We start from the raw sequence: 24469 nt of genomic DNA, 5'->3' as shown, positions 1-24469 counted from the left end.
TGGCACGATCTTGGCTCACTGCAACCTCTGCCTCCTGGGTTCAAGTGATTCTCCTGCCTCAGCCTCCCGAGTAGCTGGGATTACAGGCGCCCACTACCTGTAACACCCAGCTAATTTTTTTTGTACTTTTAGTAGAGATGGGGTTTCACCATGTTGGCTAGGCTCATCTCTAACTCCTGACCTCAGGTGATCCACCTGCCTTGGCCTACCAAAGTGCTGGGATTACAGGCATGAGCCACCGTGTCTGGCCCCATAAGGTGGATTTATATTCACTTTTTAAGAAACTGCCAAACTGTGTTTTGGAGTGGCCATACTGCCACGTTCCCCCCAGCATGTGTGAAGGCTCCATTTCCACACACCCCCGCTTGATATTGATGTGACATCTTTTTAATGTTGAACCTTTCTCGATAACACATGCAGCATGGCCTTCTTTGCATTCAAAGTGTTTCATATTCCTCGGCAGCATTCGAAAGATTTCTTCATATAGATTGTGTGTGTATATTTTTGCACATTTATTTCTGAGAGTTTTGTTTTTTGGGAGTGTGCTGTTGCAAATGGGATGTTTTCTTCTGTTAACTTTTCTAACTGCTTGTTTGTACATAGGAAGACTGAGGCCAGGCTTGGTGGCTCACGCCTATAATCCTAGCACTTTGGGAGACTGAGGCAGAAGGATTGCTCGAGCCCAGGAGTTTGAGACCAGCCTGGGCATCATAGTAAGACCGCATCTTTATTTTATTTTATTTGTTTTTTTTTTGAGACAGGGTCTTTCTTTGTCACCCAGGCTAAGTGCAGTAATGCAGTCCCGGTTCACTGCAACCTCCACGTCCTGGGTTCAAGCAATTCTCGTGCCTCAGCCTTCTGAGTACCTGGTATTATGGGTGTGTGCTATCACACCCGGCTAATTTTTGTATTATTAGTAGAGATGGAGTTTTGCCACGTTGGCCAGGCTGGTATCGAACTCCTGGCCTTGAGCAATCCGCCTCTCTCGGCCTCCCAACGTGCTGGGATTACAGGCATGAGCTGTGCCTGGCCCCATCTCCATATTTTAAAAATTAAGAAAAAGGAAGGCTGCTTAATATGTTACTTTTGTACCTAACTCCTTAGCAAAATCTGTCTGCCTCATTTTTCAGAGTAAATATAATTATTTTACCTCCTGCTTTTTTCTTAAATGTCTTACTTTCCTCCTTGCCTAGTTTCATCAGCTAGGGCCTCCAAAATAATAGTGGTAACAGAGGCCATTCTTTTGTTGCGAAGGTTAATGGAAGCTTGTGTTGCTTCCATCCCCTACAAATGATGCTGGGCTCTGGCTTGATGGGTATGTGTCTGGATGTAATTTCCTTTATTGTGTGTAATTTAAGGAAGTATCCCTCTTTCTAATTTGATGGGTTTTTTTTTTTCTAAATTTTGTAGTAAATTTTGTCAAATGCCTTTTCAACATCTACGATGATTATGATTTTTAACATATTAATATGAATGAAATTAGGCTGGGCGCAGTGGCTCACACCTGTAATCCCAGTACTTTGGGAAGCCGAGGCAGGCAGATCACAAGGTCAGGAGATCGAGAGCATCCTGGCTAACATGGTGAAACCCCATCTCTTCTAAAAATACAAAAAAACTAGTCGGGTGTGGTGGTGGGCGCCTGTAGTCTCAGGAGGGTGAGGCAGGAGAACTGAGTGAAGCCAGGAAGTGGAGCTTGCAGTGAGCCTAGATCGCACCATTGCACTCCAGCCTGGGTAACAGAGCGAGACTCCATCTCAAAAAAGAAAAAAAATATATATATATATATATATATATGAAATTAAAAGATGTTCTAATTTTGAGCCATCCTTGTCACACTGTAGAAGTCTCACTTGGTTTAGGTCATTTTTTTTAGGCCCCAGTGGGGTTTGTTTGGTAATATTTTATTTTGGATTTTCTTACATTGATTTGTATGTAAACGTGTTACCTTGTTTTGTTTTGGAGATAGGGCCTTGCTCTGATGCCCAGGCTGGAGTGCAGTGGTGTGGTCATAGTTTATTGTGATTTCGAACTCCTGGGCTCAAGTGATCCTCCTGCCTCAGCCTCCTAGGTGGCTACAGGCATGTGCCACCATGCCTGGCTAATGATTAAACTTTTTTAGAGACAGTCTTGCTATGTTGTCCAGGCTGGAGTTCAGTGTATATTGTAGACGTGAATTGGTCTTTCCGCTGGAATCATTCCCTCTCCTATCTGTTTCGAATTCATGCACAAGTACTCCACTCACGCCCCCCAGTTGCAAAGTATTGATGTTGTCCAACCTGCCTTGAGAAGGGAGAACTATGTTTCCCTCTTTGTATCTCTGCTGGTGTCCAGTCCACTGCTGTGTTTTTGGTAAATACTTGACCCACAGAGTGTGGGAGGCAGGAAGGAAAGGCTTCTGCATTTCCTTTCTGGACCAGAAATCATGGATCCGTTAAGCATATTGAGAAACCAACAGGTCAGGTGGCTGCACACTCTAGTTGCATCTGACTCTGAATTGCTCAGGGTCCCCTGCGCACCAGTGATTTGCTTTTCTTTTATTGCAAAAGCAAAAGTGGGGGCTGACTGAGGTTGGGCAGCCTTGGGAGGCAGGCAGGCGCGCGTCAGCGCCATCCTGGCTGTTTGTAGGTTGTATGACCTTGGGGAAATCCCCTCAACTCTCTGAGCCTTTGTTTCTTCTCTCATTAAGTGGGGATCATCCATTCCTCATTGGACTATTGTAAGGTTTAAGATCAAACATCTTTTTTTTCTTTTTTTTTTTTGAGGTGGAGTCTTCGCTCTGTCGCCCAGGCTGTAGTGCAGTGGCGCGATCTCGGCTCACTGCAAGCTCCGCCTCCCAGGTTCACACCATTCTCCTGCCCCAGCCTCCTGAGTAGCTGGGACTACAGGAGCCCGCCACCTCGCCCGGCTAATTTTTTGTATTTTTAGTACAGATGGGGTTTCACCGTGTTAACCAAGATGGTCTTGATCTCCTGACCTCATGATCCACCCGCCTTGGCCTCCCAAAGTGCTGGGATTACAGGAGTGAGCCACTGTGCCCGACCCAAACTTTTTTTTTTTTTTTTTTTTTGAGACGGAGTCTCTGTTGCCAGGCTGGAGTGCAGTGGTGTGATCTTGGCTCATTGCAGTCTCTGCCTCCTGGGTTCAAGCAGTTTTCTGCCTCAGCCTCCTGGGTAGCTGGGATTACAGGCGCCAGCCACCACGCCCGGATTTTTTTTTTTTTTTCCCCCAGTAGATATGAGGTTTCACCATGTTGGCCAGGCTGGTCTTGAATTCCTGACCTTATGAGCCACCCACCTCGGCCTCCCAAAGTGCTGGGATTACAAGCGTGAGTCACCACACCCAGCCCCCAGATCAAACATCTTTCAAGGCACTTGGAGCAGTGCCTGGTCTCCAGGGTTTTTAGGCTGTAACCATAGCAAAACACTCAAATCACAGCCACTCTCCTTCTGTCTTCCCTCCAGTGTGGGGGTGTGGAGGACCAACCTTCTCATTCCCATTCAACCTGGAGTTCTTTCTTCGGAACTTCATCTAGCACCTGCTGTGCACCAGGGATTCATTGGCGGGGATGATGGGGCGGAGGTCAAGGACGGTCAAGTCTGGCCTTCAGCTTGCCTCAGTCCCCGTGGCTGATGCCTTGCCCTTTGCTCTGGAATCTGGACCCTACAAGCTCCTACCAGGCTCAGTGCAGAGAGGGCTCTAGGGCACCCCCTATCGGTGAGCAGATTCCATAGCCACCCACACCTCCCCCTCTCTTGAGTGGATAATCAACCCCAGCAATCCAGAGACATGTTCTTGGATTCTGCCAGCTTTATTTTTCAGTTGAAAACTCAAAGGAAAAAGTTATATTCCCAAAAGAAAGTAAAAAACTTTCAATGATACAGCCTGGGGGCCTGAGTTCACAGGTACCCCTACCAAAACAGAGGTCCTCCCCAGGGCCCCCTAAAGCATTCAGTCCCAGTGTGTCTACCCCAAAGAGAGAAGCTCCCTACCTGGGTTTCTGATTAATGGGCTTGGGGCCATCAGTTCCCCTCAAGGAATCTCCTGTCTCAAAAGACCCCTGGGTCAGGCAGGGAAAGCCAGCACCAAGCAGCTGAGCTGGCTTCGTGTCCCCCAGCACGCAGTCAGCATTCTGAAGCAGTGGCTTCCCAAATGGCTGTTGAATAAGTGAATAAATATCTTGGGCACGAACAGGGGCCAGGTGGAGTTTTCTCTGCAGAGCTGGCACTCGCTGGCCGCACTGTCTCCTGGTTTACAGTGGAGGTGTGGAGGAAGGGGGAGAATTACCCAGACCAGTGGGAGAGTTTCATGTCCCCCGCAAGTATTTTGAGCCCAGTGGCAAGGAGCCCTTCTTCCCTGCGTTTGCAGCATGTGCGGTTCTGAGTTTCCTGGCATTCCATGCTAGTTATTCTGTCCCAGCCATGAATCTTGCCATTGCCAGGGAGCTGGAATTGCAGTAGAAGGTGAAGGAGTTTGAAGTCTGGCAGCCTAGTGCTGGCATAGACAAAATCTCAAACTGTAAAGGAGAGAGAAGAGAAGTAAGACTAGGCTATGGGCCCCAGAGGAGGCCCCTGCTGTTTCTTGAAATAAATTATGCTGGGGCCCCTGGCCCTCATTATTAAAACGACAACTCCCCCTCCACTCCCACTCATCTCCCTCCCGCCTTTTTGTAAGAGCAGCCGGCATGGGTCAATGAGTCCCTACACCTGCAGGGCCTTTGCAGGCAGTGGTGCTAGGCCCAGCCTGCTGCGTTCCTTGGAAATTGAACAAGCATCTGTGGAGTGTCAGGCTCTGCTGCCAGCACCCTGGACACAAAGAAGACCAAGACATAGTTCCTAGCCAAGGGGAGGTCGGAACCTTAGCACACGATGCTTTGAGAGCTCAGGATGCATCCAACCCAAAGTGTGGGCTAAAGGGAGCTCACTGTGTGGGTGAGATCTTCAGTACAGCATGTGGTGGAGGCCATGACACGGCGCTCCTGGCCCTAGAGGGACTGCTCTGCTGTTTCACCATCAAGTGGGGTGGACAAGGGCACAGATGGACACTCAGAGCTACCAGGCAAAGGAAGTGTCCTTCTATCCCTCATCTGCTAGGAGAACTGTTTAAAAGATGAGCTTTAATTTTTTTGAGATGGAGTCTCGCTCTATCACCCAGGCTGGAGTACAGTGGCTCACGGCAACCTCTGCCTCCCGGGTTCAAGCAATTCTCCTCCGTCAGCCTCCTGAGTAGCTAGGATTACATGCGCCTGCCATCACACCTGGCTAATTTTTATATTTTTAGTAGAGACGGGGTTGGGCCAGGCTGATCTCGAACTTTTGACCTCAGGTGATCCACCTGCCTTGGCCTCCCAAAGTGCTGGGGTTACAGGAGCGAGCCACCGTGCCCAGCTATTTATTTTTTTTGGAGATGGAGTCTTGCTCTGTCGCCCAGGCTGGAGTGCAGTGGTGCAATCTCAGCTCACTGCAACCTCTGCGTCCCGGGTTCAAGTGATTCTCCTGCCTCAGCCTCCCAAGTAGCTGGGATTACAGGTACATGCCACTATGCCCGGCTAATTTTTATATTTTTAGTAGAGACAGGGCTTCACCATGTTGGTCAGGCTGGTCTCAAACTCCTGACCTCAGGTGATCTGCCTGCCTCGGCCTCCCAAAGTGCTGGCATTACAGGCATGAGTGACGTTGCCTGGCCGGGAAGTACCCTTCTATTCCTCATCTGCTAAGAGAACGGTTTAAAATATGGGGTTTAGGTGGCCTTTTCTGCCATCTCTTTCTACTACATTCTGGTTCTTTTTCAGATATATAATTTTCAGTAATTAGTAAATTAGCTGATTTGCTAAATTAATTACTAAACTACAAATTTAGTAATTAGTAATTTTAATAATTTCTAGTTCCCTGCTAAAATCTATAATCTGTGTCTAATAAGCCTACTATCTGAGTCCTGTGGGTCTGTGTCTATTGCCTGTCTGTGCTAGTTTTTACGCTTAAGGAGATGAAATTCTAAGAGTGTTTGGTTTTATAACTACGGTGTTCATAGGTAAAATGTTTATCATTGTATCACCACACCTAGCACAGAGATGCTCAATATACATTTCTAGTGTAAAAAATTTTAAATGTAGTTAAAGACATGTAAAATTTACCATAACCATTTTAAAGTACACAATTCAGTGTAAGTACATTCATATTTTTGTGCAACCAATCTCTGGAACTCAGTAAATCCCGCCAAACTGAAACTTTATCCCCATTAAATAACCCATTACTGCTCTCTCCCAGCTCCCGGCAGCCACCACTGTACTTTCTGTCTCTGTGAAACTGATTACTCTAGGTGCTTCAAATAGGTGGAGTCATACAGTACTTATGTTTTCGTGACTGGCTTATTTCACTTTGTATAATGTCCTCAAGGGTCATCCATGTGGTAGCGTGTGTCAGAATTTCCTTCGTTTTGAAGGCTGCATCACGATTGATTGTATAGAGAGACCACATTTATCTGTCAGTGGACACTTGGGTTGCTGCTGTCTTCTGGCCGTTGTGAATAATGCTGCTATGAACATCGGTGTATAAATGTGTGAGACCCTTTGAATTTTAGGGGATACATACCCAGAAGTAGAATTGCTGGATTGTATGGTAACTCTTTGTTTTGAGACAGAGTCTGGCTCTGTCACCCAGGCTGGAATGCAGTGGTGCGATCTTAGCTCACTGCAACCTCCGCCTCCCGGGTTCAAGTGATCCTCATGCCTCAGCCTCCCAAGTAGCTGGGATTACAGGCCCGCACCACCACACCCAGCTAATTTTTGTATTGTAGTAGAGATGGGGTTTCACCATGTTGGCCAGGCTGGTCTTGAACTCCTGGCCTCAAGTGATTCGCCCACCCCAGCTTCCCAAAGTGCTAGGATTACAGGTGTGGGCCACTGCACCTGGCCTATTAACTTTTTGATGAATTGCCATACTGTCTTCCATAGCTGCAGCACCATTTTATATTCCCAGTAAGAACACACAAAGGTTCAAACAACTCAATGTCCTAACACTTGTTATTTTCTGTATTGATTACAGCCATCCTAATAGGTCTGAGGTGGCACCTCCATGTACTTTTTTTTTTTTTTTTTTTTTGAGACAGAGTCTTGCTCTGTCACCGAGGCTGGAGTGCAGTGGCGGGATCTCAGCTCACTGCAACCTCTGCCTCCCGGGTTCAAGCAATTCTCCTGCCTCAGCCTCTTGAGCAGCTGGGACTACAGGCATACACCACCACTCCCAGCTAATTTTTTATTTTTAGTAGAGACGTGGTGTCACCACGTTGACCAGGCTGGTCTCGAACTCCTGACCTCAAGTGATCCACCCATCTTGGCCTCCCAAAGTGCTGGGATTACAGGCCTGAGCCACTGTGCCTGGCCTCTCCATGTGGTTTTGATTTGAGTTCCCCTAATAATTAGTGATGTTGAGCATCTTTTTATGTGCTTATTGGCCATTTACATATCTTATTTGGAGAAATGTCTATTCAAGTCCTTTGTACGTTTTTTTTTTTTTTTTTGAGACGGACTTCACTCTTGTTGCCCAGGCTGGAGTGCAATGGTGCAATCTCGGCTCACCGCAACCTTTGCCTCCCAGGTTCAAGCAATTCTCCTGCCTCAGCCTCCCAAGTAGCTGGGATTACAGGTGCCCACCACGCCCAGCTAATTTTGTATTTTTAGTAGAGACGGGGTGAGAAACCCCGTGGATAACATGTTGAGGCTGGTCTCGAACTTCTGACCTCAGGTGATCCACCCGCCTCGGCCTCCCAAAGTGCTGGAATCACAGGTGTGAGCCACCGCGCCGGGCCCTTTGTACATTGTTGAACCGGGTCAGGTTTTTGTTGTTACATTGTGAGAGTGCTTTATGTATTCTAGATGGGAACTCCTTATCAGATATAATTTGCACATCTTTACTCCCGTTCTGTAGGACGCCTTTTCACTGTGTTAATAGTATCCTTCAATGCAATCCAGTTTGTCTATTTCTCCTTTTGTTGCTTGTGCCTTTGGTGTCATATGCTCCATATCTAAGAAATCATTGACAAAGGAAGCCCTCCTACTGTGTTTTAAGAGTTGTATAGTTTTAGCTCTTACAGTTAGGTCTTTGATCCATTATTGAGGTTTTCTTTTTTTTTTTTTCCAACATGTTATAAGGTAAGAGGTTAACTTCATTCTTTTGCATGTGGATAGGTTAACTTCATTCTTTTGCATGTGGATATCTAGTTTTCCCAACACCATTTGTTGAAAGACTGTCCTTTCCCCCATTCAATAGTCTTGGCATCCTTATTGAAATCACTTGACCACATGTGTAAGAGTTTCTTTCTAGACTCTGTATTTCATTCCACTGGTCTGTATGTATGTCTTTACGCCAGTACCACACTTTTGACCACTGTAGCTTTCAATAAATTTTGAAATTGGGAAGTATAAGACGTTCAACTTTGTTCTTTGTTTTCAAGATTGTTTTGGCCATTTGGGGTCCCTTGAAATCGTGTATAAACTTTAGGATGGATTTTTCTATAATTGAAGAAAAAATGCCACTGGGATTTTGATAGCAATTACGCTAAACCTGTAGATCACTTTTGAGTAGTATTGACATCTTAATGATATTCTTATAATCCATAAATATGAGATGCCTTTACATTTGTTGTACAACCGGTCTCTGGGACTCTACATCCTGCCAAAGTCTTTGCCTCCTGGTTAAGTTTATTCCCATTTTATTCTTTTTGATGCTATTGTAAATGGACTTTTTTTTTTTTTTTAAAGATGGTGTCTCACTGTGGTGCCCAGGCTGGAGTACAGTGGCTGTTCACAGGCATAATCATCATCAAAACTGACAGCCTTGGCCTCTGAGGCTCAAGCGATCCTCCTGCCTCAGCCTCCCAAGTAGCTGAGACTATAGGCGTGCACAACCGTGCCCGGCAGGAATTGTTTTCTTAATTTCCTTCTTGGATTGTTGACTGTTAGCGTGTAGAAATGCAACTGACTTTTGTATGTTGATTTTGTAATCCTGAAACTTTGACATTATTAGTTCTAACAGTTGTTTTTTATTTCATGCAGTGTTCAGGATTTTCGACAAAGATGATCATGTCATCTATTAACAGATAATTTTACTGCCTCCGTTCCAATTTGGATGCCTTTTCTTTTTCCTTTCTTTCTTAATAGTTCTGGCTAGGATTTCCAGCATTAAGAAAGCAGGTATCATTGTTTAATTCCTCATCTTGGAAAACTTTGTCTTTCATCACTGAGTGTGATGTTAGCTGAGGGTTGTTCATATGACCTTTATTATGTTGAGGTCATTTCTATTTCGAGTCTGTATGTTTTTAATCATGAAACGGTATTAAACTTTGTTAAATGCTTTTTCTTCACTAACTGAAATAGTCACGTGTTTTCTTTCGTTCATTCTGTTAATGTGATATCTTACATTGATTCTTATATGGTAACCATCTTTGCATTCCAAGAATAAATCTCACTTGATCATGGTGTGTAATCTTTTCTATGATGCTGTCGAATTCTCCTTTTTAGTATTTTGTTGACAACTTTTGCATCTGTATTTATCAGGAATATCGGTCTATTTTCCTCTAGTGCTTTGTCTGCCTTTGGTATCAGTAATGCTGGCCTCACAGAATGAGTTTGGAGGTATTCTTTCCTCAACGTTTTGGAAGAATATGAGCAGGATTGGTATCGATTTTTCAAATGTTTGGTGATTCACCAGTGAAGGCATCTGATCTTGTGCTTTTCTTTCTTTCCAAGTTTTTGGTCACTGATTCAATCTCCTTGGTAGTTACAGGTCTGTTTTTCCATCTTCCATTTCATTTATTTCTGCTCTAACCTTTGTTATTTCATTCCTTCTCCTATCTTTGGGTTTAGGCTGTTCTTTTTCTAATAACTTAAGGTAGAAGGTTAGGTTGTTGGTTTGAGAGCTTTTCCTTTTTCTTTGAGAGAGGGACTTGCCATGTTACCCAAGCTAGTCTCAAACTCCTGGGCTCAAGCAATCTCCTGGTCCTCGGCCTTCCAAGTAGCTGGGATTATAGAACGGTGTCACTGTGCCTGGCTGCTGCTGCTTTTTTTTTTTTTTTTTGCGGTGGGGCGGGGGTGAGGGGAGAGGTGGAGTCTAGCTGTGTCACCCAGGCTGGAGTGCAGTGGCACAATCTCAGCTTACCGCAACCTCTGCCTCCCGGGTTCAAGTGATTCTCCTGCCTCAGCCTCCCAAGTAGCTGGGATTACAGGTGCCTGCCACCACACCTGGCTAAATTTTATAATTTTAGTAGAGCTGGGGTTTTGCCATGTTAGCCAAGCTGGTCTCAAACTCCTCACCTCAGACGATTTGCCCACCTCGGCCTCCCAAAGTGCTGGGATTACAGGTGGAGCCACCGCACCCAGCCAGCTTCTTTTTTAATTTAAGTGTGTACAGCTACAAATTTCCCTCATAGCACTGCTTTTGCTGCATCCCATAAGATTTCATATGTTTTGTCTCAAGATACTTTCTAATTTTCCTTATTTTTTTTCTTTGATCCACTGGTTTTGTAGTATGTTGTTTAGTTCCCACATATTTGTGGATATTTCAGTTTTCCTTCTATTATGATTTCAGTCATTTAAAATGTATTAAATCTTGCTTTGAAGCCTAACATACAATCTTTCCTGGAGAACATTCCACGTGTACTTTTGAAGAATGTGTTTTCTGCTGTTGGGTGAAGTTATGTGTGTGGTAGTTATCTGTCTGGGTGTTGTATCCATTATTGAAAGTGAGGTATTGGGCCGGGTGCAGTGGCTCAGGCCTGTAACCCCAGCACTTTAGGAGGCCAAGATGGGTGGATCACCTGAGGTCAGGAGTTCAAGACCAGCCTGGTCAACATGGTGAAACCCTGTCTCTACTGAAAATAGCCGGTCGTGGTGGCATACGCCTGTAATCCCAGCTACTCTGAGGCATAAGAATCACTTGAACCCAGGAGGTGGAGGTTGCAGTGAGCTGTTATCACGCCACTGCACTCCAGCCTGGGCAACAGAGTGAGATTCCATCTCAAAAAAATAAAAAAAAGTGAGGTGAAATCTCCTACCATTATCATAGAACTATCTATTTCTCCTTTCATTCTACAGTGTTTGCTTCATATATTTAGGAGCTCTGAGGTACATTGCATGTACATTTATAACTGTTACATCTTTTTGGTGAATTGACTATTATCATTATCTCTTATAACAGCTTTTGACCTTAGGTCGATTTTGTCTGATATTAGTATAGCTACTCCTTCTCTATCTTATTTCATCCTTTCACTTTCAACCTGTATAAGTCTCTTAGTCTTTTGATTGTGGAATTCATTTGTATTTTTAAAGATTACCATTCTGACGCAACTCGCTAACCTGGTGACTGTGTCATGAGGCCCACAGCCAAGGACTGCGGTGAGCAGTTGCTGTGGGAAGACTCCAGCACACTACTGATGGGACTTCCCAATGGGGAAGGACTTCCTGGTGCCACGCTGGTGATTGTTTTCTGCATGGCTTATGGTTTGCTTTCTCTCTCATTTCGTCCCTTTGTGTTTAATTGATGTTTTTATTGTGACACACTTAGGATCTCATTTCCTTTTGTGTACATTCTATAGATATGTTGTCATTACCATGGGGATTACATGAAACATCCTGAATTTATAGCAATCCATTTTAAACTGGTAAGTTCGATCACATACAAATACGCTACTCTTTGACAGCTCTGCCCCCCTCCTATGTTGTTGATATCACAAAATATATCTATTTTTAGAGACAGGGTCTCACTCTGTCACCCAGGCTGGAGTGCAGTGGCATTATCATAGCTCAGTGTAACCTCAAGCCCCTGGACACAAGCGATCCTCCTGAGTAGCTGAGACTACAAGTGCATGCCACCACCATGCCTATTTTTTTTCACAAATTATATATTTAACATAGATGTATAGTTATACATCTTTTAAATCCAATAAAATAATTATAGAGATGAATCAAAATTACAATACAGGTCTTTATATGTGGCCTCAAATTTCCACCTAGCATCTTTTTTTTTTTTTTTTGACTTGAAGGACTCCCTTTAGCATTTCATGCATAATGAACTCTCTCAGCTTTTGTTTATCTGAGAATGTCTTAATTTCTCTGGTCAGACATGAGGTGGGCAGACCACGAAGTCAGGAGTTCGAGAGCAGCCTGGCCAACATGGTGAAACCTCGTCTCTACTAAAAATACAAAAATTCGCCGGGGGTGGTGGCGCATGCCTGTAATCCCGGCTACTCGGAAGGCTGCACCACTGCACTCCAGCCTGAAGGACAGAGCAGAGACCCTGTCTCAAAAAATTAATAAGAATAGTAAGTGTCTTAATTTCTTAGAGTTCATAATATGCCTTTATTTTGTAACTTATAACCACCTTTTAATTTGTCCTTCAAAAGTTAATTATAATTGGTGACTGCTTTTCTTAGATACTTCTCTGGTGTCCAAGAGGGGAATAACTTAGCCCTTGATTTAAAAAAATAAACCCTAAGGGAGGGAGAGGACCTTAACTGCAGATACCATTCCATTGTGAGACTGTGGCTGTAAGTCTTCTCTGTTGTCCTCCCAGATGTTTTGTTGATGGCTGAAGTAGCGGACAGTTTTGTATTTACATGGTCAAAACAACGAGCACTTCTGCTTGATTCACAGGTTCTCCGAGGTTCCCGTGGAGCCACACCACCTCCTGTCTTGGCACTTCGTAGTCGTCTCATCGAGTCCAAGGCTGCCTCCCAAGGGTCTGCTTGGTACACCGTGAAGTTGATTCCTGCCTTAAGCCTAGCTTTGCAAGCAGTTGTCCTATATTCTCACCAGTCACATTTTTGGTACTAGAACGGTGCGTTTTATGGTGCACTCATAAGTGGACGCTGAAATCACACCCTGGCCATTTGGATGTTCAACCAATGCTTTATGCTGCTGAGTCCTTGGAACTCACCACCCGTGCCAGAACTCACTGGAGCTGAGGTGTGTGGCGCTACCTTGTTTCTCTGCGGCTGGTATTGCACACATTTTTCATGCATTTATTTCCCACTGTTTACTTTTGAGTTTTTGTTTTGTGAGACAGGGTCTCAGTCTGTCATGCAGGCAGGAGTGTGATCATGGCTCAGTGCAGCCTTGACCTCCTGGGTTCAAGCAATCTCGCCTCAGCCTCCCAAAGTGCTGGGAGTACAAGTGTGAGCCAACCCCACCTGGCCTACTTTTGAGCTTTGAGTTCTTTATATATTCTAGAGATGAGTCCTCAGTCTGATAGGTGGTCTGTAAACATTCTTCCCAATCTGTAGCTTATCTTTCCATCTTCTTAATAGAGTCTTTCAGACAGCAGAAATAAGATCTCTCTTGCAAATACTCTGCCTCTGTAGCAGGAAAGCAGCCATAGAGTATGTAAATGAACGTTGGTGGATCCCCTGAGTAAGTGTCATTCGTGGTAAAGATATGTCTAGACAGTAAAGATATCTCTAGACAGATCAGTGCTGAGAGCCTATTTCATTCTTAAATAATAGTTGAGCTGGGTACACACGCTAACCTAATGCTTATTTTCTCTTACTCCACTGTCTTCTGCTATTGCTGGTGGGAGATCAATTATCAACATATTCTTCCTTCTTTCTACCCTCTTCAGTAGCTTTTAGGACCTTTTCTTTGTTTTTTCTGCAGTTTTGTTATGATGGGTCTTGGTATGGATGGATTTATTGTATTGGGGATCGTGCCTCCTGACTCTAAAGGGTCCTGTGTCTATTTTCATTCTGGAATTTTTTTTTTTTTTTTTTTTTTTTTTGAGACGGAGTCTTACTCTGTTGTTCAGGCTGGAGTGCAGTGGCGCAATCTCGGCTCACTGCAACCTCCACCTCCTGGGTTCAAGCGATTCTCCTGCCTCAGCCTTCATAGTTGCTGGGATTACAGGAGCACGCCACCACACCTGGCTCATTTTTGTATTTGTAGTAGAGACGGGGGTTTTGCCCTCTTGACCAGGCTGGTCTCAAAATCCTGACCTCAGGCGATCTGCCCATAGTGCTGGGGTTACAGGCATGAGCCACGGCACCTAGCATTTCTTTTAGACATGTTGGATCCTCTTATTTCATCCTCCCTTTCATTGTCATATTTTCCAATTCATTAATTTTCTCTTCTGTTAAGGTTTTAAATGTCTGAATGGCAGCCACTAATTCTGGCATCTGAAGCTCTTGGAAGTCTACTCCTGTTGTTGCCACTGACTTCTATGCCCATTTAGTGGGGGCTTTGGCTGTGGGAATCATACACAGCACTGGATGAAGGAGCTCTCACCACATGGGATCTGATGCTGTCTCAAGGTAGCTAGCGTTAGAACTGAATTAGAGGGACACCCTGGTAGTGAGGATAACACACATTTGGTCACAGAAGTCATCTGCTGTGTTGATGATTGTTGTGATGTGAGAACAGAGAGAAAACAGGGCTGAGTATTTTCCCTAAACAGTGGTGTACATTCAAATCCCTGATGAGGCTGGGCGTAGTGGCTCCCACCTGTCATTTCAGCACTTTGGGAGGCTGAGGCAGGAGAACTGCTTGAACTTAGGAGGTGGAAGTTGCAGTGAGCCGAGATTGTGCCACTGCACTCCAGCCTGGGTGACAGAGTGAGCCTGTCCCAAAAAAGAAAAAACCTAATAGCAAATTTTCAAGAGGTGACTTAATGTGGCTCTCCGGACACTTAGCTTAGTAGGGGGTAGGGAATCCATTTACAGTGATATAAAGGAGCACCTGAGGCTGGGTAGTTCATAAATGATAGAGATGATTGGCTCACAGTTCTACAGGCTGTACAAGCATGGCTCTAGCATTTGCTTGGCTTCTGGGAGGCCTCAGGAAGCTTACAATCATGGCAGGAGGAAAGAGGTGCCAGGGTCTTTTTTGTTTTTTTTTGAGACGGAGTCTCACTCTGTTGTCCGGGCTAGAGTGCCGTGGTGCAGTCTCAGCTCACTACAAGCTCTGCCTCCTGGGTTCACGCCATTCTCCTGCCTCAGCCTCCTGAGTATCTGGGACTACAGGTGCCGGCAACCATGCCCGGCTAATTTTTTTGTATTTTTAGAAGAGACAGGGTTTCACCGTGTTAGCCAGGATGGTCTCGATCTCCTGACCTCGTGATGCACCCACCTCGGCCTCCCAAAGTGCTGGGATTACAGGCGTGAGCGACCGTGCCCAGCCTTGTCAGCGTCTTTTTAAACAACCTGCTCTCATGTGAACTAATTTCACCAAACGGAGGGCACTAGGCCATCCATGAGGCATGTACCCCCTCGAGGGGACACACATCCAAACTGGCAGTATGTGACAGTCACTGGGACTCCCTTTCTTAATAAATGTTGTGACTCTTAGCTCCTTGAATGACAATTATTTGTCGTCCCGGGTGAGAGAAAGGGACTAGTTTTCCCTCTGGGCTGGAAGGCAGATGCCAGACAGGGGGCAGAGTGCCAGATGGCTGGGGCAGCTTACCACACTGTGGAGGAGGGGCCAGGGTTACGAAGCCCCGGGCACACAGGTGGATGTAGGCGGCTGCCAGGTTGCAGGCAGGCTGGAGCTGCTGGGTGCCACAGGGGTCCTGCACACACAGGCTGAGGAATGGTGTAGGGTCTACCTGAAATCAGGGACATCCAGTCACTGTCCACACCCTGAGGAATGGCAAGGAGGAGGGGCCTAGGCTTGATCAGGGAAAGGGCCTTCTGCACCCCATGGGCCAGGCTCACACTCACCACCCGGAAGCAGTTCCTCAAGCTGGAGTGGGGGTCCTCGAAGAAGGCCCGGCAGGTGGGGAGCTGTCCTGGGCAGGCCTGCTGAGTCTTCTCGGTGGCCCTGCAGTCACCACCCACCTGGCAGGATGGACGCAAGACTCAGGCCTCCTGCTGGACCTTGTGGCTCCCCACATATATTGGCCTCAGCAGGAGACTTCCCCCAAACCCTGGGCCTAGGAACTCCCAGGACAGAGCCATCAGGTCGCCTGCCTCTCCTGGGACTCTGCAGTGAGCAGCCCTCAAGAACCTCAGCCGGAAGGACAGGCAGGTGTACCTGCTCACCTGCCAGGCCAGGCTGAGCTCCTCCAGGCTGCGTGCCATAGAGCCGTCCGGCAACATCAGCTCATTGCCTACTTCATTGTCGTTGGTGCCCAGAAGGCCAGCGGATATGCCTGTGGGGAGGAGGGAAACTGAGGCAGCCGTAAGAGCCTGTGATCCTCCCCCAGCCCTAGCCCTGCTGCCTCAGGACCTGTGTGTGAGATGAGCCTGAGGCACACAGAGGAGCAGTAGAGTCCCGCCACCTCCACCCCGGACTCCTGGAGTCCAGGCCCTGGCTCTAAACCCTCATCAGAGGAGGAAGAGAAAGCACAGGGGCTCAGGACAGCATGTGTGTCCCCCATCCCCTCCCCATGTCCTCAGCTCGAGTGGCTGGAATCCAGGCCCTTCCTTTGTGTTCCTTGGCAGAGGGACCACAGAAGGGCCAACTCCACACTGGAGCCACATGTCCCAGGGATGGGACAGAAAGCCCTGGGCCTCTGTGCGGTCATCTGGACACGGGGTCAATGGCATGAGGCTAGATGAGGAGCTGAGGGCACACGCACTGCCATGCTAGAGACGAGGCCGGCAGAGGCTCTGCATGCACGGTAGCCCCCTGCCGCCCTGGAAGCTTAAAGGGGTGCATCCCAAAGAGTCCTCTGTAGGTGGGGCCAACCCTCCTGGGGCCCAGACCCACCATGCTGCCAGAGGCCCAGAGTCAGGCTGCAGAGGCCGGTGGGCACGTCACAGGAGACAGAGACCCCATCCTCACTGGCCAACTCAATCCTGGAGACGTCCTTCCTTGTCGTGGCAGGATGCAGCTTGAGGTCCGGACAGCTGTCCCCCGGCAGGGAGGAGTTGTACAGCCTGTAGGCCTGTGGGCCAGAGGGGGCTGGGCACGAGGTCTGACCCACAGCCAGGTGACAAGCTTGAAAGTGCCATCCCCCCAGGCGACCTGCCATGGGCACAAGTCTCCAGGGGAGGCTCAGTCCTGCAGGCTGCCACGCCTCTCCTGCTCACCTGCAGACTGGGGTAGAAGATGAGGGTCTTGTGGTTAAGCTCCATGAACAGGGCCGTGAGCCCCGAGCCTGTCCGACTCAGCGTCAGCGAGAATGTGTTGTGAGCAAAGTCCTGGGCCAGAAGGATGCTGCCGCACTGGGCGCTGAGGTCCCATACCCGGCCATCGAAGGTCACCACGTGCTGGGCCCCGGCCACCAGGGCATGGTCTGGGGAGAAGCAGCCCAAAGGCAGGGTAAGTGGGGCCAGCTCCACCCACCGCAGTAGGAGCCCAATGCCTGCTGGGTGCCCCGATGCCTAGAGCTTTGGCTTAGCCTGCCCTGAGGCCTGGATTCCCCCTCCCCTGGCGCAGCAGCCAGAGGCCCAGGAATCCCTCACCGGCTTCAAGACGACATGAGCTGAAGGTCTACCGGCAATTCAGCTCTAACAAGGAAAGGAGTCCTGAGACCTGCTACAAAAATACTGTGCTAAGTAAAAAAGCCTGGCTCAAATGCCACATGGGCTATGCTTCTGGTTTACATAAAATGTCCAGAGCAGGCACAGCTATGGACAGAAGGCAGATTGGTAGCTGCAGGGTTTCAGTTTAGGGTGATGAAAACGTTTTAAAATCGACTGTGGTGATGGATGCACAACTCTGAATAAACTAGAAGCCACTGAATCGTACACTTAAAATTCACACATCGGCCAGGCACGGTGGCGCTAAGCCATCCCAGCACTTTGGGGGACTGAGGCAGGAGGATCACTTGAGCCCAGAAGGTGAAAGCTACGGTGAGCCGAGATCGCGCCACTGCACTCCAGCCAGGACAACAGAGTGAGACCTAGTCTCAAAAAAAAAAATGTCACACATCATACAGGTCATCCATTTAATCTCAATGAAGCTGCTGGCGGGGAGCAGGGAAACATTCACTATGTAAGTGGATAGCCCAAGGGTCCCTCAAACACACGACTGGTGTCCTGCAGACCTACCCTCTTCAGGGTAGGGAACAGATGGCCTGAGAAGGAGGTCTGACAAGTCTAGCCAGTGCGGCCCCTGAGCTGTGGCTTGGGGGTGGGGGTGCCCTTGCCCGTGGCCAGGAAGCACCATCTATGGTGCACAGCCAGGCACCTGTTGGCCAGTCCCAGCATCCTGAGGGAGGCACTACCAGCCCCAGGGGCAGCTGTCAGAACTGAGAGGCACAGAGAAGCCCACGGTCACACACACGGAACTTGAAGACCAGGCCGTTTTCTACAACACCAACGTGCTGCTTAGACGACTGTGCCCACGCTTCTAGGGAGCCCTGGGCCTGGGTGTGAGTCCCACCCCACACACAAAGCACTCCTTGCCAAGCCTGGGTACCGGGGTTCCCCCACAGACATGAGGGGCTCCCCCTGCATCAAGAACAGTATATGCCCATTACCCATATGAGCGAGCCACGTTGTTACCTGCATTTCACGGTGGAGCAAACAGAGTCCCACAGGTTAGATTCACCTGGCCACACAGCATTTCATGGTAGAGGAAACCGAGTCCCATAGAGGTTAGACTGGCCTGGCCACACAGCAAGCCTGAGCCACACGCAAGCTCCCCAGCCCTTGGCTGCAGGTCACCTCTGACCGGCGAGTCTGAAGTCAGTTCTCTTCCAGCTGGAACTGGAGGGCTGCCGTCTTCTCCAGCAGTGCCCACAGGGAGGGAGCTGGCCTGAAGCCCTAAACCGCCCTCCTCACCCCTCTACGGGGCCAGGACTTATATTCTGGACAAAAGCAGGACGTGTAGCCTCAGCCCTAGTCCCATAGGACCTTGGGAAGTCCAGTAAGCTCTGGGCCTGGCACTGTGATGCCACTAGCCTATGGAGGCTTCCCTGTGCCCACGGGGCAGGGGGCTCCCAGAGAGGAGGGCGGCACAGCCCGGGGCAGGACTCACATTCCCAGGTGCCCGCCAGCAGGCGGCGTCTGAGCCAGTAATACTCTGCCAGCACGTTGGCCCCAGACAGCTCTCGGAGCGGCCGCAGCAGCTTCTCCATGAGGTAGCTGGTCACCCGGGCCACGTCCAGGGGCTCGTCCCCTGCAGGCAACAGTGGCAGCGTCACCACCACTGAGCGGTTCCTGGAGGGAATGCAGAGGACAAGTCACTGTGCCTGCCCGAGCCTTGCTTCCCTTGGCTGCAGAGGGGAGCTTCTAGGTCCGCAAGAAGAGCTCTGCAGGGGAGAGCATGAGGGTGCCTTTCAGAGAAGGGCTGTCCTTGTTTTGGGAAATCCCGTCATGAGGAGGACAGAGGCCGGCATGACAGCAGAGGTGGTAGATGATGGCTGGTGACAAAAACAAGTGGCCCCATTTTGAGGACACAGATGTCCGATGTCATGCCTACTCTGCTCCCCGGGTCTTGGGCAGCATGGGCTTATGTGTGGGGATGCCGAGGACAGGAGCTGGAAGGTCTAGGAGATTTTGTTTTTTAAGAATCTCATTCTGTCAGCCAGGCTGGAGAGTAGTGACACAATCTCAACTCACTGCAACCTCTGCCTCCCGGGTTTAAGTGATTCTCCTGCCTCAGCCTCCCGAGTAGCTGGGACTACCAGTGCCCACCACGACACCCGGCTAATTTTTGTGTTTTTAGTAGAGTTTGAGTTTCACCACATTGGCCAGGCTAGTCTCAAACTCCCGACTTCAACTGATCTGCACACCTCGGTCTCCCAAAGTGCTGGGATTACAGGTGTGAGCCACTGTGCCCAGCCAACAGGTCTAGGAAATTTCTACAGTTTAGGGGAGGACTGGAACTTTCTCGGGATCTAGAGTAGGGGTCAAGCCTGTGAGATTTTGAATGATCAGGGGGATCTCAGCTCACGTGGGGGTGTAGTGGGAAGACAAACATCTCATACCCTGCTGTTGATGGGCCAGTAGAGAGGGAGCAGGGGTAGGTGGCCTCACTTGCTTACTTCTAGGAACCCAGAGGCCCTGCAGCTGGGAGCAGGAAGCAGCCTCAACTCCCTCCCTGCCACCTGAATCCATGTTTTGGCACCTCCACCTAGCAGTGACCGGATCCCACTCACCAGGTGGGTGAGTAACCAGGCAGGTCATTCTTCAGCCAAGCCAGACCCCGCCCTGGGAGCTCCTCCCTTCATCAGCCTCCATTCTGACCGCAGGAAGGCAAGAGCAGGAACGTGTATCACAGGGAGCCTTTTCCCCATGATGTGGGTTTAGTCCCTATTTCATGGCTGGGGAAACTGAGGCACAGCACTGAAGCAGAGGAATCCTAGTTAGAGGGAGAGCCGGATTCCAGATGCTCTGCGAGGCTGCCAGCATGGAAGGGGCAGCTGCCTCCCTGCCTGGAGCCTGGTTCCTGGTGGGCCTCGTGCCTGTGAGGGGAAAGGATACTGGGTCCCCCGGTCCCTGCTGTAAACTGGGCTCCCCGCTTCTATCCACCACCCCCGTGTTCTCAACACAGGGGCCAAAGACGTCTTTTAAAGTAAAAGGGCGATCACGTCCTTCCTAGGTCACAGCATAAGCCAGAGACCACCTGAGCCCCGCCCCCCCCACCTGCCTCCCGAGTCTTGGGAACTCCCGGTCACATTCACTCTCCCTTGCAGACATTCTGCTCCAGCCCCGCCAGCTTGATATTCAAATAGACGGGGCTGGGCTCGGTGGCTCATGCCTATAATCCCAGCACTTTGAGAGGCCGAGTTGCTTGAGCTTAGGAGTCTGAGACCAGCCTGGCTAATATGGTGAAACCCTGTCTCTACTAAAAATACAAAAATTAGCTGGGCTTGGTGGCAAATGCTTGTAATCCCAGCTACTTGAGAGGCTAAGGCAGGAGAATCGCTTGAACGTGGGAGGCAGAGGTTGCAGCGAGCTGAGATCACACCATTGTACTCCAGCCTGGGCAACAGAGAATAAGACTCCATCTCGAAAACAGGCCAGGCACATCCCTCTCCCAGGCCTTTGTGCAGTGGTGACCCCCACCTGGAGCGCTCTTCCCACGCTGGCCCCGTGGCTCTTGCTGAAACTCTACCTTCTCCTCAAAGCCAGTCACGGCCCCACCGTTTCATAGGATCCACCCCCCACCCCCATCTCACCGATGTTCCTTCTCTAGCATTTGCAACCTAACGTATAGCTCAGGGGTGGTAAATGGTGACCAGTGGGCCCCAGCCTGTGGCCAGCTTCTGCACAGCCTGCAAGTAAGAAGGGTTTTTGTGTGTTTAAAAGATTATTACAAAAGAGGCCGGGTGCGGTGGCTCATGCCTGTAACCCCAACACTTTGGGAGGCCAAGGCAGGTAGATCACCTAAGGTCAGGAGTTTGAGACCAGCCTGGCCAACATGGCAAAACCCTTTCTCTACTAAAAATACAAAAAATTAGCTGGGTGTGATGGCATGAGCACCTGTAGTCCCAGCTACTAGGGAGGCTGAGGCAGGAGAATGGCTTGAACTCAGGAAGTGGAGGTTGCAGTGAGCCAAGATTGCACCACTGTACTCTAGCCTGGGCAACAAGAGCAAAACTCCATCTCAAAAAATAAATAAAGATTACAAAACAAAAGCAAGGAAATGTGACAGAGCCGAATAGCCTGCTTAAGATGTGACTCTCAGGCCCTCTGCAGGGAGCTGTGCAAGCCCTGCTGTAGATGACAAGCCCTTCCTTGTGCTTCGTGTCTGAGTTAAAGTGAGCTTCCTGAAGGCAGGGTCAGCCTCAGCCACTGCGCTCTCTGCAGCTCCTAAAATCCGGCCTGCCCTGGGCCAGTGCTCATGAGGTATCTATGGAGCGAGGAAGAAAGCCCAGCTTCCTCATCTGTGAAACAGGAGAGAAGAAGCCTCTGGGCAGGGCGGTCACACGAGTCAGTATGTGGGAGGGTGTCAAAGCATTCAGCACTGCACCTGGTATGTGGCAGGCATGCAGGATGCGCTACTCTCAAACCCCAAGTTACCTGGCCGACAGGCTGTACAGGTCCAGCAGCGGTTTGCAGAACCTCTTCAGTGCCCGTGAGAACGTGGCCTCAGCCCAGGACAGCATCTGGTGGGCGGCCTGGAGAGGGAGGGGACAGTGAGAGCTGGCTCAGTCATCCTCACCTGCCAGCCACGCCCCATCCTTGCTCTCACTCACCAGCTCCAGGGCTCCTTTCACAGCCCCCAGGGCCACCCTGATGGGCCTTGGACCCCCATTGCCTGGCATCCCGGGCACCCAGGCCTGCAGCCGCCGCATGGCCTCCTCTGCCCGCTCCCGCCACACCTCCTCCAGGGGCCGCAGTGTCACCTCCAGGTAGGCATCCTTCAGTGTGGCCAGGGGCCCTGCAACAGGCAGCCACCACCCACCGTGAGACCTCAGGGCAGATCAGAGAACCAGCCCTGCCCAGACAGCCCAGGCCTCAAGGAGATAGGGCCTGTTCCTGGGATTAAGATGTGGGGAGCTGGGGGAACAGGAACAGAGCAGCAGCACTGGAGATTGCAGGGGAGTTGTCACAGCAGGCCTGAGCCGTCTCTGCAAGGCCTGCTTATAAGTTTGTCTGGGAACTTGGATTGGGGGAGGGTTCCCACCAGTCCTAGAATTGATATGAGGCTGCTTGCATCTGAACTGTTTGTACAAACGTGGTTGATGCCGGACCCCTGCTTGCCTCCTAGGAGTCTGACAGTGTAGTCTGTGCCAAACAGCACCTGCCAGTGTGGCAGCCCCCCATAAAAACCCTGGGTGCTGAGTCTCCCAGTAGCTGCTCTGGTGACAACTGGGAGAGGACACTGGGCACTGGCCCTGGTTCTCCCTAGACTCCGCCCCAGCCTCCTTGCCTGTGCTGACACTCCTGCATCCCCTCACTATAATAAATCACAGCCGTGAATAGCGCTGTGAGGCATCCTGGGGCATTCCTCCCAATTCACTGCCCTGGGGGTGGCAACAGGAACACTCCGGCACAGCAGGGAAGATGGGGAGGTAACATTCAACAGCCAGTCAGAGGGATGCCCACCCTGGCGCTGGGCAGGGCCTTGGGGGCTCTGTGCTGCGCTGGGCATTAGCCCTGGATGGCGGAGAGGCCAGAGGTTCCCAGTCCTGCCGCGAGGCCAGTTGGGGCAGCAGGTGTGAGCCTTTAACGACCACATGGCCACACTGAGCTCGTTGTGGAACCAGAAAGAGATGCTGTGGCAGTGAGCTTCACAGAAACAAGGCTGTATACTCAAAAGAAAGCAGGTGGGAGACTGAAAAAACCTAGGCAGCAGGCATAAGGGAGATGAGCTTGGAGACTGTAAGAATGACACAGCAGACCAAGAAAAAACGAAGGCTGTAGATCTGTGAGAAATAAGGCGGGGCGCTAAACACAGCTGGGCTGCAGGCCCATGGGAAGCGAGGCCACATTTCTGATCGAAGCAGTGCCACAGGCCAATGTGAGCGCTTAGGGCCCCGGTGGGGATGGGGGGCATTGATTTCTGCACGGGATTGAGCCCTCCCTCCCGCACTTACATTCCAGCTCCTCCCGCAGCTGCTCCAGCCCCACCTGCAGCCACTCCAGGTAAAGAGGCAGGTGCTGGGTCAGTGCCTGGCTCCGGGCCCACAAAGTGGCTACTGCCCAACCACTCGCCTGCATGGCCTCCTGCCCCGCCTGGGACAGCTGCAGCAGGAGGCCTGCCACGCCGTCCAGGGTGCCGGCCGGCTGCACCTGGGCAGGGAAACCGAGGCAGAATCAGGGTGAGGTCCAGGGCAGAGAGAGCCCCAGACCCTCCTGCCTGGTGAGTGGGGGCTACAAGCCAGGCCAGAGGGGGACCTCTCCACCCTGAGCCCCACCCTCCCCTCCTGTGCTACCCACCAATTGCTGGAACCTTCTCACAGAGGCACCCAAGCCTTGAACCTTCTCTTCCAGCCGGGCTTGCACCTGGGAGCCAACTACTGCAATCCTGGACTGTGAGGACAGAGGAAGAGGCTGGGGCGTCATAGAAATGAAGTGGACACAAGGTTCTCGGTGCCAACGGCAGGTGTGGGCCTCACCATGGGGTCGTCTGCCCTGGTTTCTGGGCACAGCTGGACCCCAAGGGCTCGGGGCTCCTGGCACGGGGGCCTCTACCCAGTGACAGAACGGTAACCCCTTCCCTGTGTCCCAGCCCAGGCCCTCTCACCTCCACACGGCCCAGGAGGACCCCCTGGCAGCCGCGCGCGGCCAGCAGGAGGCTCTGGTTGGCAGCCTGCAGGGTCAGGCGTCCCAGCGGCTGGGAGGGCTGCCTGCCATCCCGGAACAGGACCTCTGCCTCGGCTGTCCGCCCGTGGGCACATGCCCGCAGCACCACACTCTCCTCTCTGCCCCCTGGAGCCAGAAAGGGACCTGCTGGTGCCCCCACCTTGTCTCTAGCTGCCCACTCCTCCTCCATCGCTTTCTGTAGCTCCCCACTGCCCCAGACCAAGCCTCAAGGCCCTAGGATTTGAGAACCTTGAGCTGCACCACCTAAAGCAACCTCCTGAGCCACCTGAAGCCCCCTCTTCTGTCCCCTCCCCTGACACAGCAGTCTGTTAGGGATGCCATG

At 50.2% G+C, this 24469-nt stretch overlaps 1 protein-coding gene across 2 annotated transcripts in view; it reads right to left on the bottom strand.

Moving 5' to 3' along the window:
* Nucleotides 1-3792: 3792 nt before the first annotated feature.
* LOC129016092 (uncharacterized) overlaps nt 3793-24469 on the bottom strand; it is a 154777-nt gene continuing 134100 nt past the window's right edge. For both annotated transcript variants that reach the window (XM_054454967.2, XM_054454968.2), the window contains 12 exons: nt 24068-24252; nt 23761-23853; nt 23418-23613; nt 22074-22258; nt 21898-21995; nt 18908-19089; nt 17014-17219; nt 16691-16868; nt 16021-16130; nt 15700-15816; nt 15443-15584; nt 3793-4513 (listed from right to left, as the gene is read on the bottom strand). In XM_054454967.2, the coding sequence (XP_054310942.2) occupies nt 4509-4513; nt 15443-15584; nt 15700-15816; nt 16021-16130; nt 16691-16868; nt 17014-17219; nt 18908-19089; nt 21898-21995; nt 22074-22258; nt 23418-23613; nt 23761-23853; nt 24068-24252 (1697 nt within the window). In that variant the 3' untranslated portion in view covers nt 3793-4508. The remainder of the gene's footprint in view (nt 4514-15442; nt 15585-15699; nt 15817-16020; nt 16131-16690; nt 16869-17013; nt 17220-18907; nt 19090-21897; nt 21996-22073; nt 22259-23417; nt 23614-23760; nt 23854-24067; nt 24253-24469) is intronic.

Source organism: Pongo pygmaeus, chromosome 18 (assembly GCF_028885625.2).
Source record: "Pongo pygmaeus isolate AG05252 chromosome 18, NHGRI_mPonPyg2-v2.0_pri, whole genome shotgun sequence".
NCBI classification, from domain to species: Eukaryota; Metazoa; Chordata; class Mammalia; order Primates; family Hominidae; genus Pongo; species Pongo pygmaeus.
Note: the sequence above shows the minus strand (reverse complement) of the source record. Positions and strands in the feature narration are given on the sequence as shown.